Source organism: Boleophthalmus pectinirostris, unplaced genomic scaffold, assembly GCF_026225935.1.
Source record: "Boleophthalmus pectinirostris isolate CB_2022bp ecotype Guang Dong unplaced genomic scaffold, ASM2622593v1 HiC_scaffold_18, whole genome shotgun sequence".
NCBI lineage: Eukaryota > Metazoa > Chordata > Actinopteri > Gobiiformes > Gobiidae > Boleophthalmus > Boleophthalmus pectinirostris.
This window is the reverse complement of record NW_026571133.1, coordinates 6,334,305-6,349,756: the sequence shown is the minus strand read 5'-3', so window position 1 is coordinate 6,349,756 and position 15,452 is coordinate 6,334,305. Positions and strand designations below refer to the sequence as shown.

The 15,452-nt window shown below is 41.6% G+C and overlaps 1 protein-coding gene across 1 annotated transcript in view; it reads left to right on the top strand.

Annotated features, from left to right (window-relative positions):
• Positions 1–15,452, top strand: part of plxna4 (plexin A4) — a 659,145-nt gene that overhangs the window by 627,037 nt on the left and 16,656 nt on the right. The window contains 2 exon segments of the mRNA XM_055154191.1: positions 6,203–6,325; positions 6,327–6,373. Of these exon segments, the coding sequence (XP_055010166.1) occupies positions 6,203–6,325; positions 6,327–6,373 (170 nt within the window).

The window sequence follows — 15,452 nt, the reverse complement described above, 5'->3', positions numbered from 1 at the left end:
AAAAATCCTCCATACAACCTTTAAGAAAGCAAACGTTCCCATCCTGCGGGACTTGCGGGCGGGAGCGGGACTGAAAATTCTGTCCCGCGCAGACCTCTACCGTGAGATGTATATCGTGAAAATATCGTACAGAGAGATTTGGATATTGTAATCTTGAGCTTTCCCACGATATCGCAATAAATATCGTTCATACCGTGACGATATCGTGACCGTGAGACTTGGATATCGTTACGCCTCTACCAACCAGGAGATCGGCTTCCAAATATCTGTTTTTTTTTCAGTATCGTCATTTAAAATCAAGTGGTAACCAAACATTCTCCAACACTTTAAAGCAGATTTTTGTGCGTCTGCTGGAAACATTTTACGTTTTTCTTATTCACTCGCAGATTGTAGAGAGATTGAATTTCACGGTCGCCGAAAAATAAGCTCAGAATAGATGTTAGAGAATGATTCCTATAACTTCTTTTCCCGGTACGCTTTGAATTTCTGCTTTAGTTTCTAAGCAGAGGTCTCGGCACTATTGAATTTCACTGTACTATAATTGCACATTCAAACACAAATTTCCACTCCGGCGTTTACTCTGCTGTCCGTGTGTCGCCGCGGATGATTGCGGTGGTGTCTCTGTGCGTTCTTTGCCATTTGGGGCCATCATGGAGGGATTGTTTGCTTTCCATTCGGAGGCAGACAGCTTGAAAAAAGAGCCAGATGACACGCCATGTTTAGAGAGCGCCGTAATGACAGGGTAGAGCCGCGCGGGGTGTGGTGTCTGCACGGGGGGACAAGTCAAGCCCGTGGAGATGACAGCACTGATCCGCCATGCTCCGGCACACAGAGGAATATATTGGGAAAAGAAAATTAAACAAGATGGCATCCGCTTTTGAATACACACGGAAAATTGAGATAACTGCGCTTTAAAGGTCCTATATTATATACACAAAATGCATCCCTGCGAGGTTTAAAAGTGCGCTGTTTAACTTTTCTGGTGGAGGAACTGCTCTGTCTTCAACGGAACCCAAGCCAGACCAAGTTACAAGTCAGATCTGTGGAGAGGTGACCCCGCTCACAGTCGGAATGCCTGTTTTTTGAGGCATTTTTGAGCTAGAAAACCACTTATAATTATACCGTATTTTCCGGGCTATAGGGCGCGCTCATAAGCCTCCGACCCCAACAAAAAATGACGCCCTACACGAATCCACTCGGGTGTCCCAGTACGACTTTAGTAAACTACAAAGCCGCACCACCCGCAGAACACGCAAACACACACGGAGCAGCGAAAAACACCCGCAGACGCACTCATCACTCCGCGCCGACGAGGAGCGGAACGGAGGAACGAACCGAAAAAGCGAGCGCAATGTGCCGCTTCTAGACACGACTGAACAACTGAGTCACTGCGAACACGCCGACAATCCAGCGGTCCCAGACAGCACCCTCCCTACACGCCACAACTGAACAAAACCCAGAGTCACCGTGAACGCCACAAACAAAGTCCCACTGACCCATCCAACTGTTGTGTTTCCTTTAAAGTCCGGGGCGGTTTATTTGTGAAAAAAGTAAAAAAATAGACCATTCAATAATCTAGAGCGCCCTATAGTGCAGAAAATACGGTACACGATGCAACTTTAAGCCATGTTAAAATGTTGTTACCGCTTCAAAAACATAACCGGAGTTGTGTTTTGTTTCATTCACACATCTCTATTTAATGTTTACATCTCCAGAGTTCAGAGATGGGCTATTATTTTTTCCATGAGGCCACATGAGAAACAGAAAATACTGTGGATATATCTGTGCAAAAATATTGAAAAATTGCTATATTTTTTCGCTTAATGTGATGATACAGCAACGATATTGTGGGCTGCTCTATCGATATATATTGCCTAGAGTATTTTTTGGTATATTTTACTGAATTTCACTTCCTGTAAACCGTCTGACCTCACAGCATTAGGATTCGTTCGCTCAACGGTAGGCGGGTACTTTTTTTCATTTAACCAATCGCTGCTATTTGGTTGTGACATAATGTAATGCACCACTAACGGGGCTAACTGGTATATTAAGCTTTTCCCAAATCCTGTAGGAAGAAGGACAATAACGTCTTTCCCCTTGGTAAAATTCACCAAACATTCTCTTTGTTCCGGCTTTAAATCCTCAATCTCGGGAATCGTTGCCAAGACAGAATGTATGGCTCTTCGCTTGATTGGTTGGTGCCCGAACTCGCACTTTCGGGGTTCTTGCAAAACATCTAGTGTTTTTTGATTCCTGACCTAGTCACTGGAGAGAAATGAAACTGAGCAGAGGCACTAGGTGGCGCCAGCCTGTCTACCTTTTCCCTTTAGTTCCGTAGAGATTACCATTTCCAGAGCCGAAATAATCCAAATGATTCTAGTGAAGATGGGGTATGGGGTTTAAAAACACAATGGAGCACTTCCTGGATCACCACATGACATCATAAGGTGGAGTGTTTTCAGTTTCAGAGAAGAACTCAGCCTAAATACGCAGGGTTTGTGTGTTAAACATGTGTGAATGAAACAAAACACAACTCCAGGTCCGTTTGCGATGAAGAAACAACATTATAACACCAGAAAAACAGAAAATAGCGTAATAAAAAAAAGCCTTTAAGTCCTTCCCTTGATGCAAACTTTTCATGTCAAACTTTTCGTGTCAAATCCAAACTGTAGACTTGACATAAATAAAGCCGCACTGTAAATATAAATGCGTTACGGCGGTTAGAGACAGAGGATGAAGTGTCACGCATGTGTGTGAGGATGGTGGTTAACAGGATTGTCGTGTGTGTGTCATGTGACCTGCTCTCTCTCTCTGATTGGATTTGAACTTGTTGGCTCCTGGACACACTTCATCTGCTGCTCTCCGTCGCCTCGTCCCCGACACAAAAGAAAAAACCCCTCATCTTTTCATTTTTAACTCAACGCAACCCCTGGTATTTCCCTGTGCATCCATCAACGCTTTCTGTACAAGAGGATTAAACCGTCTCATCTCTCTCTTTTTCTTTCTTTCTCTCTCCCAAGCGTTCTCACTCTCTTCTCTCTCTCTCTCTCTTTTATTACTCTTTTTCTTTCTTCTCTCTCTGTCTCTCTCTCTCACCTCTTTCCCTTTTTTCTCTCACTTCCTCTCTCCTCCCTCCCTCTCTCTCTCTCTCTCCTTCTCTCTATCTTTATCTCTCGCTCTTTCCCTCTCTCTGTTCCTCTTGCTCTTTCTCTGACTCCCTCACTCTCTCTCTTTTCTTAATTACCTTTCTCTCTCTCTTTCCCTTTCTCTCTCTTCCTGTCTCTCTCCTCACTCTCTCTTTCTCCTCTCTCTTTCCCTTTGTTTCTCTCTCTCTTTCTCATGTTCTCTCCCCTCACTCTCTCTCTTTCTCCTCTCTCCCTCTCTATTTTTCTCTCTCTCTTTTCCCTCTCTCTCTTCCTCTAGCTCTTTCTCTCTCTCCCCCTCTCTCTGTCACCCTTTCTTTCTCGTTCCCCCCCTCTTTTTCACTTTCTGCCTCCTTTTCTCTCTCTCTCTGTCTCTCTTTGTCTCTTCCTCTCCCTCTTTCTTTCTTCCACCCTCTTTCTGTTTTTATCTCCTTTTGTCTTTCTCCCCCCTCTCTTTCTCTCACTCTCCCCTCTTTCTCTTTCCATTTTCCCTCTCCCTTATTCTCTCTTCACTCTCTCTTTCCCCTCTCTCTTCCTCTAGCTCTTTCTCTCTCTCACCCCTCTCTCTTTCACCCTCTTTCTTTTTTTCTTTCTGTTTCCCCCCTTTACTCTCTTTTTCACTTTCTGCCTCCCTTTCTCTCTCTCTTCCTCTCCCTCTTTGTTTCTTCCCTCTCTCTGTCTTCTCTCTCTCTCTCTCCTCTCTCTCTTCCACCCTCTCTTTCTTTCTCTCTTCCTCCCTTCTCTCTCTTCTCTCACCTCTTTCTCTCTCCTCACACTCTCTTTCTCCTCTCTCCCTCTCTCTTTCCCTCCATTTCTCTCTCTCATTTTCTCTCTCCTTTCTCTCTAGCTTCATCGCTCTCTCTTTCTGTCTCCTTTCCTCTTGCTTTCTCTGTGTCTTTCACTCTCTTTTCTCTCTCTCTACTTCTCTCTCTCGCTTATCTCTATCCCTCTCTCTACTTCTCTCTCTCTCCTTCACTCTTTCTCCCTCCCCTTCTCTCTACCCTTCTCTCTCTCTTCTCTGTCTTTCTCTCCCTCTCTCTTCTCTCTCTCTTTCTCTCCCCCCTCTCTCTTTCTCTCTCTCTTTTTTCTGTCTTTCTCTCCCTCTCTCCTTCTCTCTCTCTTTCTCTCCCCCCTCTCTCTCTCTCTCTCTCTCTCTCTTCTCGTGCTCCTTAAAATTCTCCAACATTAAATCAAATTAGGGTCAATGGTGCAGTGCAGGAGTTAATCCGGCTGCACAAAGAGGCTTAGAGCGGCGCCTCCTGTTGGCAGATATTATTAAACGTCAGCTGTGAAATAAGCGATTCTTCCATCAAAGCCGCAAACAGATTTACGGGTCAGGTCTGCGAGATAGCGGCACCGGAGGAGCTCAGCCACAAAATACTGGAGCCGAGTCTTCCTCTGTGTAAGACGGCAGACTGTGCAGCGGTGGAGTACAGTTTCTCTCTCTCTGTCTTTTCTCTCTTTTTCTCCCCCTTCCTTTCTTTCTTTTTCTCACCCTCTCTCTTTCTTTCTATTTCTCTATTTTTCTCTCTCTCTCTCTCTTTTTCTCTTACAATGTCTTTCTCCCTCTCTGTTTTTTCTTCTTCTCTCTTCCCCTCCATTTCCTCTTCTCTCTCTCTTCTCCTCTCTCTGTCTTCTCCTCTCTACTTTCTCTCTCTCTCCCTCTCTCTATGTCTCTTTCTTTTATCTTTCTTTCTGTCCCCCTCCCTTTGTCTCTTTTTTCTCTTCCTTCCTTTCTCTTTCTTTCTCTCTCTGCCTCTTATCTCTTTCTCTCATTTTGTCCCTCTCTATTTCTTCTTCTTCTCTCTCCCTCGCTCTCCCTTTCCCTCTCTCTTCCCCTCTATTTCTTCTTCTCTCTCTCTTCTTTCTCTCTGTCTCTTTCTTCTTGCTCTCCTGACCCCCCTCTCTCTCTGTCCCTTTTTTTTCCTCTCCTTTCTGTCTCTCTCTCCTTGTCTCTTCTCTCTTTCTCTCATACGTCCCTCTCTATTTCTTCTTCTCTCTCCCTCTCTCTCCTTTTCCCCTCTCTTCCCCTCTAGTTCTTCCTCTCTCTCTCTTTCTCTTTCTCCCACCCCGTCTCTTTTTTCTCTCTCCTTTCTGTCTCCTTTCTTTCTTTCTCTCTTCTCTCTTTGTGTTTTATAATAAGTCACAGATAGACATTTACACGGTGCACTTCTAAGATCATTGTACAAAATGTTCAAATTACACTAAAGATTTTGCGATTTGTACCACGAGAGATTTCAATTTAAGTTTTATAATTCTGAATAGTGTGATTTTATCGATCCACACTGTGCTCCCAAGTTAATATTTTGCTCTCAAAGTTGATCCGTTAGAAAATAGCAAAAAGTTTCATAGGGACTAAATAAACTCTGTTCTTAAAGGTGCACTGTGTAACTTCTCTGATGGAGGGGCTTGTCTCCGTGGCGATGCTGTTGCTTTGTTTAGAACGTCTCAGTGTGGCATTAAAAACATCCATCTGCGCAAGCGTTTACTCAACAACAACAATGTTTTTTTTATTTACTTAAGAATCACCTGCTGTTTCTACGGAGATAAATAAGTGTAATGCCGTACTGTGGAACATTCCGGGCAACGTCTCCATGGAGAGAAGCCGCTGACAGACCCTGTACGCTCTAGTATTTATTAAAAGTGGAGAGACAAAGCGAAGTGTGGGTGGAATCCAACGCAGCGGTTACAATCGCTCCAATTGCAAGTGTAATTCTCTTAATAATAGATAACTGCCTGAAAGACGACATAACGACCCCGACTTTAAAGTGCCCCTGACAGAGCGGACGACTCGTTTCGCTAAAAAGCAGCCAACATCATTGTATTAAAGTTTTTGATAAAGAATTGTTCAAAATTTCTCCCAATTTTAATAATAATTTTACTTTTTGCTTAGAAATGATGACACACACAAACCAGGTAACTGTACTGTACACCAGTGTTTCACAAAGACTGAGTCGCAAGAGATTTTTGGGGGGGAATTAAAAAACAGTCAAAGTAAATTTTGCGTAATACAGGACCTTTACGCTGACCTAATGCCCTTCTGTGTCTGTCTTTTCCAGGGCACGTTACAGAAGTTTGTGGACGACCTGTTCGAGACGATCTTCAGCACAGCTCACCGAGGCTCCGCTCTGCCCCTGGCCATAAAATACATGTTTGACTTCCTGGACGAGCAGGCGGATAAGGCACAGCATCCATGACCCACACGTCCGCCACACATGGAAGAGCAACTGGTGAGAGACTAATACTCCCTACAATCTGAGCAAGGCAACTGTTAGTGCTGCTGAACGATTGTTAGATATAACAGCATCGCTGTGTAGATACTTTGCGGCTCCATGGTGGCTCCATGGTGGCTCCATGGTGGCTCCATGGTGGCTCCATGGTGGCTCCATGGTGGCTCCATGGTGGCTCCATGGTGGCTCTCAGCACTACTTCACAGCAATAAGGTGCTGGGTTCCTTTCCTGGAACGTTTCTGTGAGATTGTATGTTGAAGGTAATGAGTCCTGACCAAACCTAGTTCAAGATCTGGAGAAGGGTCCGTTGCTCCTGACTGATTGGTCTAGGAGCATTGAAAGGCAAAATTCCCATTGGGGACAATAATCTAGACTTTAATATGAACCTTACTTGGACTTAAAGGTGCACTATGTAACTTTCTGGAGGTGGCACACTCCTACAGGACTCAATGGAAATTAAAACCATACCATGGAGATACATGCCATTCCATAAAAAATTTAAAAAAAATTTTGGTTGAAGAGTAACGTACTAGTAGCCTGATTCATCAGTCAGTTACACTTCGTGGAAACTGTCTGACCTCGCAGCATTAGCATTCGTTCGCTCAACGGTAGGCAGGGTACTTTTTTCATTTAATCAATCGCTGCTATTTGGTCGTGATGTATATAATGCACCAAATCCCGTAGGAAGAAGGGCAGTAACGTCTTTCCCCTTGATAAATTTCACCAAACATTCTCTTTGTTCCGGCTTTAAATCCTCGATCTCGAGAACCGTGGCCAACACAGAATCTATGGCTCGTCACTGATTGGCTGGTGCCAGAATGTCTGTCTTCGTCTTCTCGACCTCGTTGTTTACTGTTGTGCTGTTCCACAAAAGGGACCCAGACAGGCGCTTTAGTTTCATGGCTTCACAGCTCTTCGCTGATTGGTCGGTGTGCGGTCTACAACTTCTGCGGTCTTGCAAACCGTCTAGTGTATTCTGATTCCTGACCTAGTCACTGGAGAGAAATGAAACTGAGCGGAGGCACCCTGGCTAACATACTAGGACTTTAATTTAATAATAGTCTCTAAAAATGCTTGTATGGTGATTATCTGTGAGTGGCTCATGGATGTACAGTTTCAAACAATACAATAGATGACCCAAATTCTAAAGCTTATTTAGACCAAAACCATGAGTCTTTGTCATTAATCAATCATAACAAGCAAAATATTTCATACTCTATTCACAATATAAAAATATTTAAAGCAAACAGACCCCTCTACTCCATACTGTCCCGGTACAATACAGTAGACCTGATTAACGCCTCAGTGGGAGCTCTCATGGCACGACTCTGGCCTCACCTTGGTCCAGAGCCAGGTCTCGCCGCGGGTCTGCTCTCTGTCTAATATCCATTAACCACAGGGGCGTGTAATCTTCATTAAAACCAACCACAAGGGGCTAATCCAATTGGCTGCTGACGCTTCCTATCTATTATCACGGATAACTAGGCCAAAAAAACTCCAGACGCTAAAAGTCTCCGTAGTGACAGAAGCCCTCTCCTAAGTCATATCTGATAATTGATTTCGTCACCGGGAGACTGATTGAACTGGTTTGTGTGGGTTAAACAGCAGCAGGGAGCCAGGATACGGGAACGGGCTAATTAAAGGTGTAGACAGCGAGGTGAACCCAGAAGAGTTAACCACACATTATTACCTCATTAACCTTTGACCTCTGCAAACATCCCAGCATGCATCGCTCTGCCCGTGACCCAAAAGCCGGAGAAGATGGAGGGTAGAATCAATCACGAACAACTGTAATGAATACGAGCACAGAAATGATGTTAAAGTCTGAGCTCACAAAACCCATCCCAAGACTATTAGAAGTCAAAATGTCAAAATCAAAATCATTTATTCATATTTATTCTCACTCTGTATTTGGGCTGTCAAATGTTATATAATAATGGCATATAATGGTAATATAAAAGAAAGTACTATGAGTAAATGTTGAATATTTAAGCATTTTTTTACAGCCGATATGATACCGATAAAGTGCGGAGTTGGAGCCGATAGTCAATATAAAAAACGATATATTTAGTGATGTAAAAATTCACTATAAATCTTCAATTGATTATAAAATTTAGGTTTGGTTCTATTGGATTTTAAATTGACTTTATTTAGGCAACATTTATTGTTATTCTGCCTCTTTACGTCATATTTAAAGTCAAGTAATTTTATTTATATAGCACATTTTAAAACAACCATCAAAAGTTGCACCCAAGTGCTTTACAGCATGAAACACAACATAGTGAAACAATAACACAAATATAAAATATATAAAATATTACATAAATGAGTTACTTGATGCACAAAGATAATAATTTAAAGTAGAGCTCATGGGCTGTTAAATGGCATCTTGAAAAAAATTATTTTTAGGAGGGTTTAAAAGTGAGACAGGGAGGAGCAAGATCTTAGGTGAAGAGGGAGGGAATTCCAAAGCTTGGGGGCAACAACAGAGAAAGCTCGGCCTCCCCTGGTTTTGAGGCGAGATATTTAAAGACAGTAGGTCGGCCTAATGGCATTTTTTGTATCACATTCTAGCCAGTAAAGAAAGTAAGTAAACTACCCTTATCAGCCTTTAGTGGCAAACACGTGCGCGCCGCTGTAATTAATAACGCGTAAATGCTGACCATTCACACCTCTATTCACAGCTCATTTACATATGCATGCAGGTCCAGAAACAGTCTGTTTATGTGTGAGAGCTACAGCAGCTGAACAATGAGAAAGAACCAAAAGCATCTTCAAAACCGACACATTTGCAGCACTCACCGCTCATACAGGCACCTCTCAGATCACAAGTCTTCACAAATAAGTGTCCCTCCAATCCTGGCTCAAAACGATTGTCCGTAAAAAGAATATAATCCAGCATGTTGACAGAAACTGTGTGTGTAAACAAGTGCAAGTGAGCGACGTGACTCTGGGGGCAGTACGTCGTCACAAACAAAGACAAATTACTTAAGATAAATACTGATGAGGCGCCACATCTTCGGGCATTTATCTGTCTGTAAATTGGATTAAATGGACATAATATAGAGAGTCTAAGCTTTATAATGAGATATAATATGCCCACATGGACTATTGGCCCATATCGGCAAGATTTAGTCCGATAACCAATATGTCTCCCCATGCCCATATCGGCCGGGCCCTAGTATTATGTAAAGAGCCAATGCATATTAATAAACATAACAGATTTAGCCCATTAGCTGCTTTCCATCTGCAGTTCCTTATTTGTAAAACTTGTAAATCTGGATATTTGTTCAAATGAATGTATCTACAAGTTAACTAAAGCTACTGTGGTGACTCGGCTGTGTATTTTACCGAGCCATTTGCAGCAGAGTGAAGCTAGAGTTGTTTGTACATTGTGTTTAATTGAAATGTACACAACAGTCATTTATAAAGCCTTACAAAAAAAAAAAAACAACGCCACTTTAGGCTGTACAACTAAATTACAGACTTTGTATTTTTCGACGTTCATTTGCAGTTTAGTTAGATGGAGAGCCAAAGTTAAAGCTGCACTGTGTAACTTGTGAGCTGGACTTGCTCGTCTCCATGGAGATGTGATTTTTTGCGTGGAATATTTCACAGTAGGGCATTAAACATACAGTGTCTCGCTTCCATTTGTGTTTTATAGCTCAAAAAAATCACTTAAAAACATGAATTCTTATCATATACAGGCTTGCTTCTCCACAGATCTGACCATTAACCTGCTTTCCATTGTGATGACCAAGTAAAATCTCCGTGGAGACCAGCAGATGGCAGGAACTAGACCAGAAAGGTTACACATTGCACCTTTAAGCCTGGGTGGTCCTTACGCTGTATTTAATAGATTCATTCACCTTATTTTTTGCAACCTTCTCACTTTAGCGTTACAGTTTAAGCAGTTTCTCCTGTTGTACGTGAACATAACGATCCTCTCCTCAACCGTGCGCGTTTATCCATATCCTCTAATCGCCTCGAAAAACGCTGCAGCTTGTGGGGGACAAAAGCTCTCATTTGGCTTGTGCTGCAGAGTGAGACCCCGCGCGCCTCCTGCGGTCCTCCTCTGTCCCATTAAACCCACCAGGCCCATCCTCATCCCACAGCCCATTACCCTCTCCCCCAGCACATGAGCCCGTCTCACCCCCGACACCGAGCTCCAGCCCCGCGCAGACACACCTGCACTCCCCTGGTGAGGACGGAGCCTGGGTGGAGCATGTTAGATTCTTTTTGGGCCTAAATATACAGTACAGATATAGGCGAGTTTCAGCTGACGTCATTGTTATTAAAAGCCCGCGTTGCATGCTGGGAAATATTTTGGTCGGAGGCAAGAAACACGGTAGCGGTCAAACACAGTGCGTAACCTCGCGTATTTATCCTCGATAATGGTAAATTCCTGCTGCATTATCGGATGCACAAATAGAAGCACGGAAGAAGGAAAATGTCTTTTTCGTATTCTGAGTGAAAAGAACCGCTAACGGTGAATTAAACGACTTTCAAACATTCGCAGAGCAAATGTAGAAGATCCTAGCAAACTGTGGACTCCAACAAGTTCAACAACACATCGAGACTCTTGGAGGTTTTCATCTTTTCTGCTGTGAATGGCCCAGGAGTTTCCACCAAGTCATTGTGGATATCACCGAAGTGAATATTTGTCCAGGTAGTTGGAGATTCTGACCAGAAATTTGGTTTGGTCCACCTTTTGTCGGGGTTGAAAAGGGTGATTTGGCTCCATCGATGCTTATGACCAATTTCTGGTCAAATGGTCTTGGGTCCTCTGCCGTTAGAGTGGATAAATAACCGGGATCAATACCCTTTACGTGTTTTCTCGCTCCGTCCGTCATGTTGAATTAGTGTTTTTTGCCGCCGACCAAAATAATTCCCAGCATGCAACGCGCGCTTTTGTCAACAATGAAACTCGTCTATATATTCTTATTCCCATATTGTCTAATGCAGTGTTTCACAAAGTTTTATTTTGGGGACCCATATTTTAAAAGTCACAAACCAAGTCAATAGACATTATTCGTAAATCACAAAATAAAGGTGGATTTGACCATTATTGAACATTAATGATGATATTTTCTTGTTGATCGTTGTTTATTGTTGAGTGATTGTGTCTCTCTGAACAATTAGTATTACTTAAGTTTTAAACAATGAAAAACAGTCCCGTATTTTTCAGACAATAAGTCACTCTGGAATATAAGTCGGATCAGCCAAAAAATGCGTAATGAAGAAGAAAAAAAAAACATATATAAGGCGCACCTTTTGGGGGAAATTTATTTTATAAAATCAGAGATCAGGAACCGAGATTTAATCTTGAAAGGCAAGTTCTAGTAAAAACAATAGAACAGAGAACAACAGACTGTTAAAGTAACATTTATGAACAGTTCTTCAGATAAATATAACATAAACAACAGAACATTAACAAGTTGACCAAACTCTCCATTTCACTCACACCTCTGCAAACATCCCAGCATGCATCGCTCTGCCCGTGACCCAAAAGCCGGAGAAGATGGAGGGTAGAATCAATCATGAACAACTGTAATGAATACAAGCACAGAAATGATGTTAAAGTCTGAGCTCACAAAACCCATCCCAAGACTATTAGAAGTCAAAATGTCAAAATCAAAATCATTTATTCATATTCATTCACACTCTGTATTAGGGATGTCAAAAGCAATATAATAATGATACATAATGGTGATATAAAAGAAAGTACCATATTTTTCGGACTATAAGTCGCCCCGGACTATAAGTCGCACTTTTTGGGGGAAATGTATTTTATAAAATCAGAGACCAGGAACCGACATTTCATCTTGAAAGGGAAGTTACAGTAATAACAATAGAACAGAGAACAACAGACTGTTAACGTCACATATGAACAGTTCTTCAGATAAACTATAACATAAACAACAGAACAAGTTTACCAAACTCTCCATCTCACTCCAGAATCACTAAATCCATTCAATTCTTCATCCTCGGTGTCACTTCTGAACTTCTGTAGCAGACAGACTAATAATAATCATGTGTGAATGAAAACAAAACACAACTCCGGGTCTGTTTTTGAGGTGGTAACAACATTATAACATGGCCTAAGATCACAAGAGTCAGTTTTGTTTAATATAGGACCTTTAAACAAGTTTGGATCCGCATCAGTTGAAATAAAAGTTATTTTTCTTTTCTATCGGGAGGTCCACTCACAGATGCGCTGCTGAAGTCCTGTCACAGTGAGTTGTGAGTTTCGGAGACAGAGCTGTGTACAGAGCCTGTGTCTCTCATAGTGACTGGCTCTGAGAACAGCTCCAGATGGTATCTGTTGGATTAGCAGCATCATGGCAATGCCTCCACTCATCCGCTCTCCATTCTATGCTTCTTCAATTTGTTTGTAAATTGTCAAACTGCACACATTTAATTATACTCTGAAAGTCACTCCTCGGATTCACTCACTGGAGTTACTGAGGAGACGTTTATTCACCAAATGTACAGGCAATATGGACAGCTCTCCAGAGTCACAACATCAAAATCTATACGCGATTTACATACCAAGGAAAAGGTTTGATACTTGATACTAATTTCTATAAAACAAGGAAAATAAAAAGTCCTATTAAAGCTCCTATATTAAGCAAAATTGACTCCTGTGAGCTTTTAGCCATGTTAGAATGTTGTTACCTCCTCAAAACCTGGGGTTGTTGTTTTTTCCAAAAACCTTAAACCTGGTGTTGTGTTTGTTCCATCATGAAGCTGTAGTTGTTAAACACTTTTAAATTTTGTTCCAGTAAAGACTGAAGATGGTCTGTTCCACCTTGTGATGTCATGAAGCTGTAGTTTTCAAGTGATCGAAATGATTCTAGTGAAGGTGTATGGAGTTTAAAAACACAGTGGAGCACTTTATGTATTACTGTATGACATCACAAGGTGGAACAGAGTATTTTCTGTTGGAACTTTGCTAAAAATGTAGCCTAAACATGCAGGATTTGTGTGTTAAACGTGAGAATGAAACAAAACACAACTCCAGGTATATTTCATAATTTCCAATCCGGATGTAAAATTGTAAACCTAAAAAATGGCCAAACGAGTGTGAATAAATACAATGATTTTCACTCTGTTTTAGTCAAATGAGTAGTCTAACCAGTCATAGGCACTTTATTTAATATATAATTTGATGGAAGTATCTTATAGCATTGGCTAATTCACAACACCAATTCTAGAAGGACTTTTGACAGTTCAGATTTCAATAAATGCATTGGGGTTAATAATAGTAAAGTAACAAATACAGTGAACCAAATGTTATTATCGTAAAATATATAAAATAAATATAAAGTTTTTCTCAAACTTTTTTCCGAGGACCCATATTTTAAAAGTCACAAATCTTCACGAGCCAAGTCAATAGACATTAGTTTGTAAATCACAAAATAAATTTGTGACCATTATTGAACATTAATGAGGATATTTTATTGTTGACTGAGTGATTGTGTCTCTGAACAATTAGTATTACAGTATTTTTCTGACTATATGGCGCACCGGATTATGAGGCGAATTGGGTAAAAAAAAGGACGACACTTGAGAATTGAGACTTTTTTATTTCCTATGAGGAGAACTCAAATATAGATCGAGAAATAATGTGTTTAATGTACATTTGCGCACATTTGTTTACGTTTTACAGAAACAAAACTTAAAATCCCATGGCTCACTTTGCATAAACTGTAAGTGATTTTAAAAAAAAAAAAAAAAAAAACAACTTGCTCTTTGTGCGCTGATGCGGTTCAGCTTCTGTGGAATATATGTGAAAACCCATTTAAGATCGGTAAACTCAACCAGAATTAATACATAAGGCACACTGTAGATTTTTCTGAAAATAAAGAGATTTTAAATGTGCCTTATAGTCCGAAAAATACGGTACTCAAGTTCTAAATAAGGAAAAGCAGTAATCAGTGTTTCCCACAGAACATTGAGGCGGTGCTGCCAAAAAAGTGAGGAGCGGAAGGGTGTGCGCAGATGTATGTATATGTATATTGCAGAACTACATGCAGAAAAAATCTCTTGCGACCCCCTGAGTCTTTGGGAAGCAATAAAGTATAACTATAACAATCGTCACAGCTTTACAACCATTTCTCAGTCTTTCTCAGCCTGACCTCTCACGATCTCCCATTATATATCTGCCCTTTAAAAGAATTAGTCCAAATACTTCAACTTAAAAGTCCAACCCTCTTCGCCCAATCAGGAGAACCACGTCCAGGCCCCAGCGTCACCCTTTACACTGCGGTTCACTCTTGGTCTTTTTGCTGCTCGCGGGAGGTCACCGGGGGTCACTCCCAGCCCGCTCCTCTGTGCCTCTAAAGCACTGGCCCACATCACAACAGCTCTGACCCCATGTCCACCAAGCAACTTCATCAGGCTTCAACACCGAGCCACACCGCTGCTCATTCAAAGGCTTACAGGCTCAGAGCGGCTCACACGTCCAGCAGAGAGAGAGAGGCGGCGGACTCTGAGGACCAGTGGGAGACTTGGTTTGGTGGAAATGTGCTTGTGAGCTGCTTTTGTTGTTTGCTTTTTCTCCGTACAGTGGCTGTGTTAGAGCTGGATAAAAGCACAGGTTGGATAAGCACTTTCTTTGTGCAATAAGCCTGCTTTCACTGCAGATTTGTGCAGTGATATATACATTTTTTTTATATTATTAGTGTTATTGTGAAGTGGTGGAGTAGGATTTGCATTTGAACCTTAAAGCTGTAACAGTATGTAGCTTTCTGAAGGTGGTACATCACCTGCATGATTCCATTGAAATATAAGTTTAATAAAAGGGACAGTCTGGAATTTTGGACATAGGACCTCATTTCCTAGTGAGTCAGAATGTTCGGGACGTGTGGAGACTTTTTTTAAAATATTCCATCCAGTCCTTGTATTTGCAGAGGTCACTGGTGCTAGGCTAGTGCATGTCAATGGTCATAGTTATCCTGCCACTAAAAACAGTCTTACCCACTCCACAAAACACCCGAAACGAATCTATTATTACACCAGACTGTCCATGTAAATGTCTGTGTTGACAGAATAATTTTAGAAGTAAAACCAATC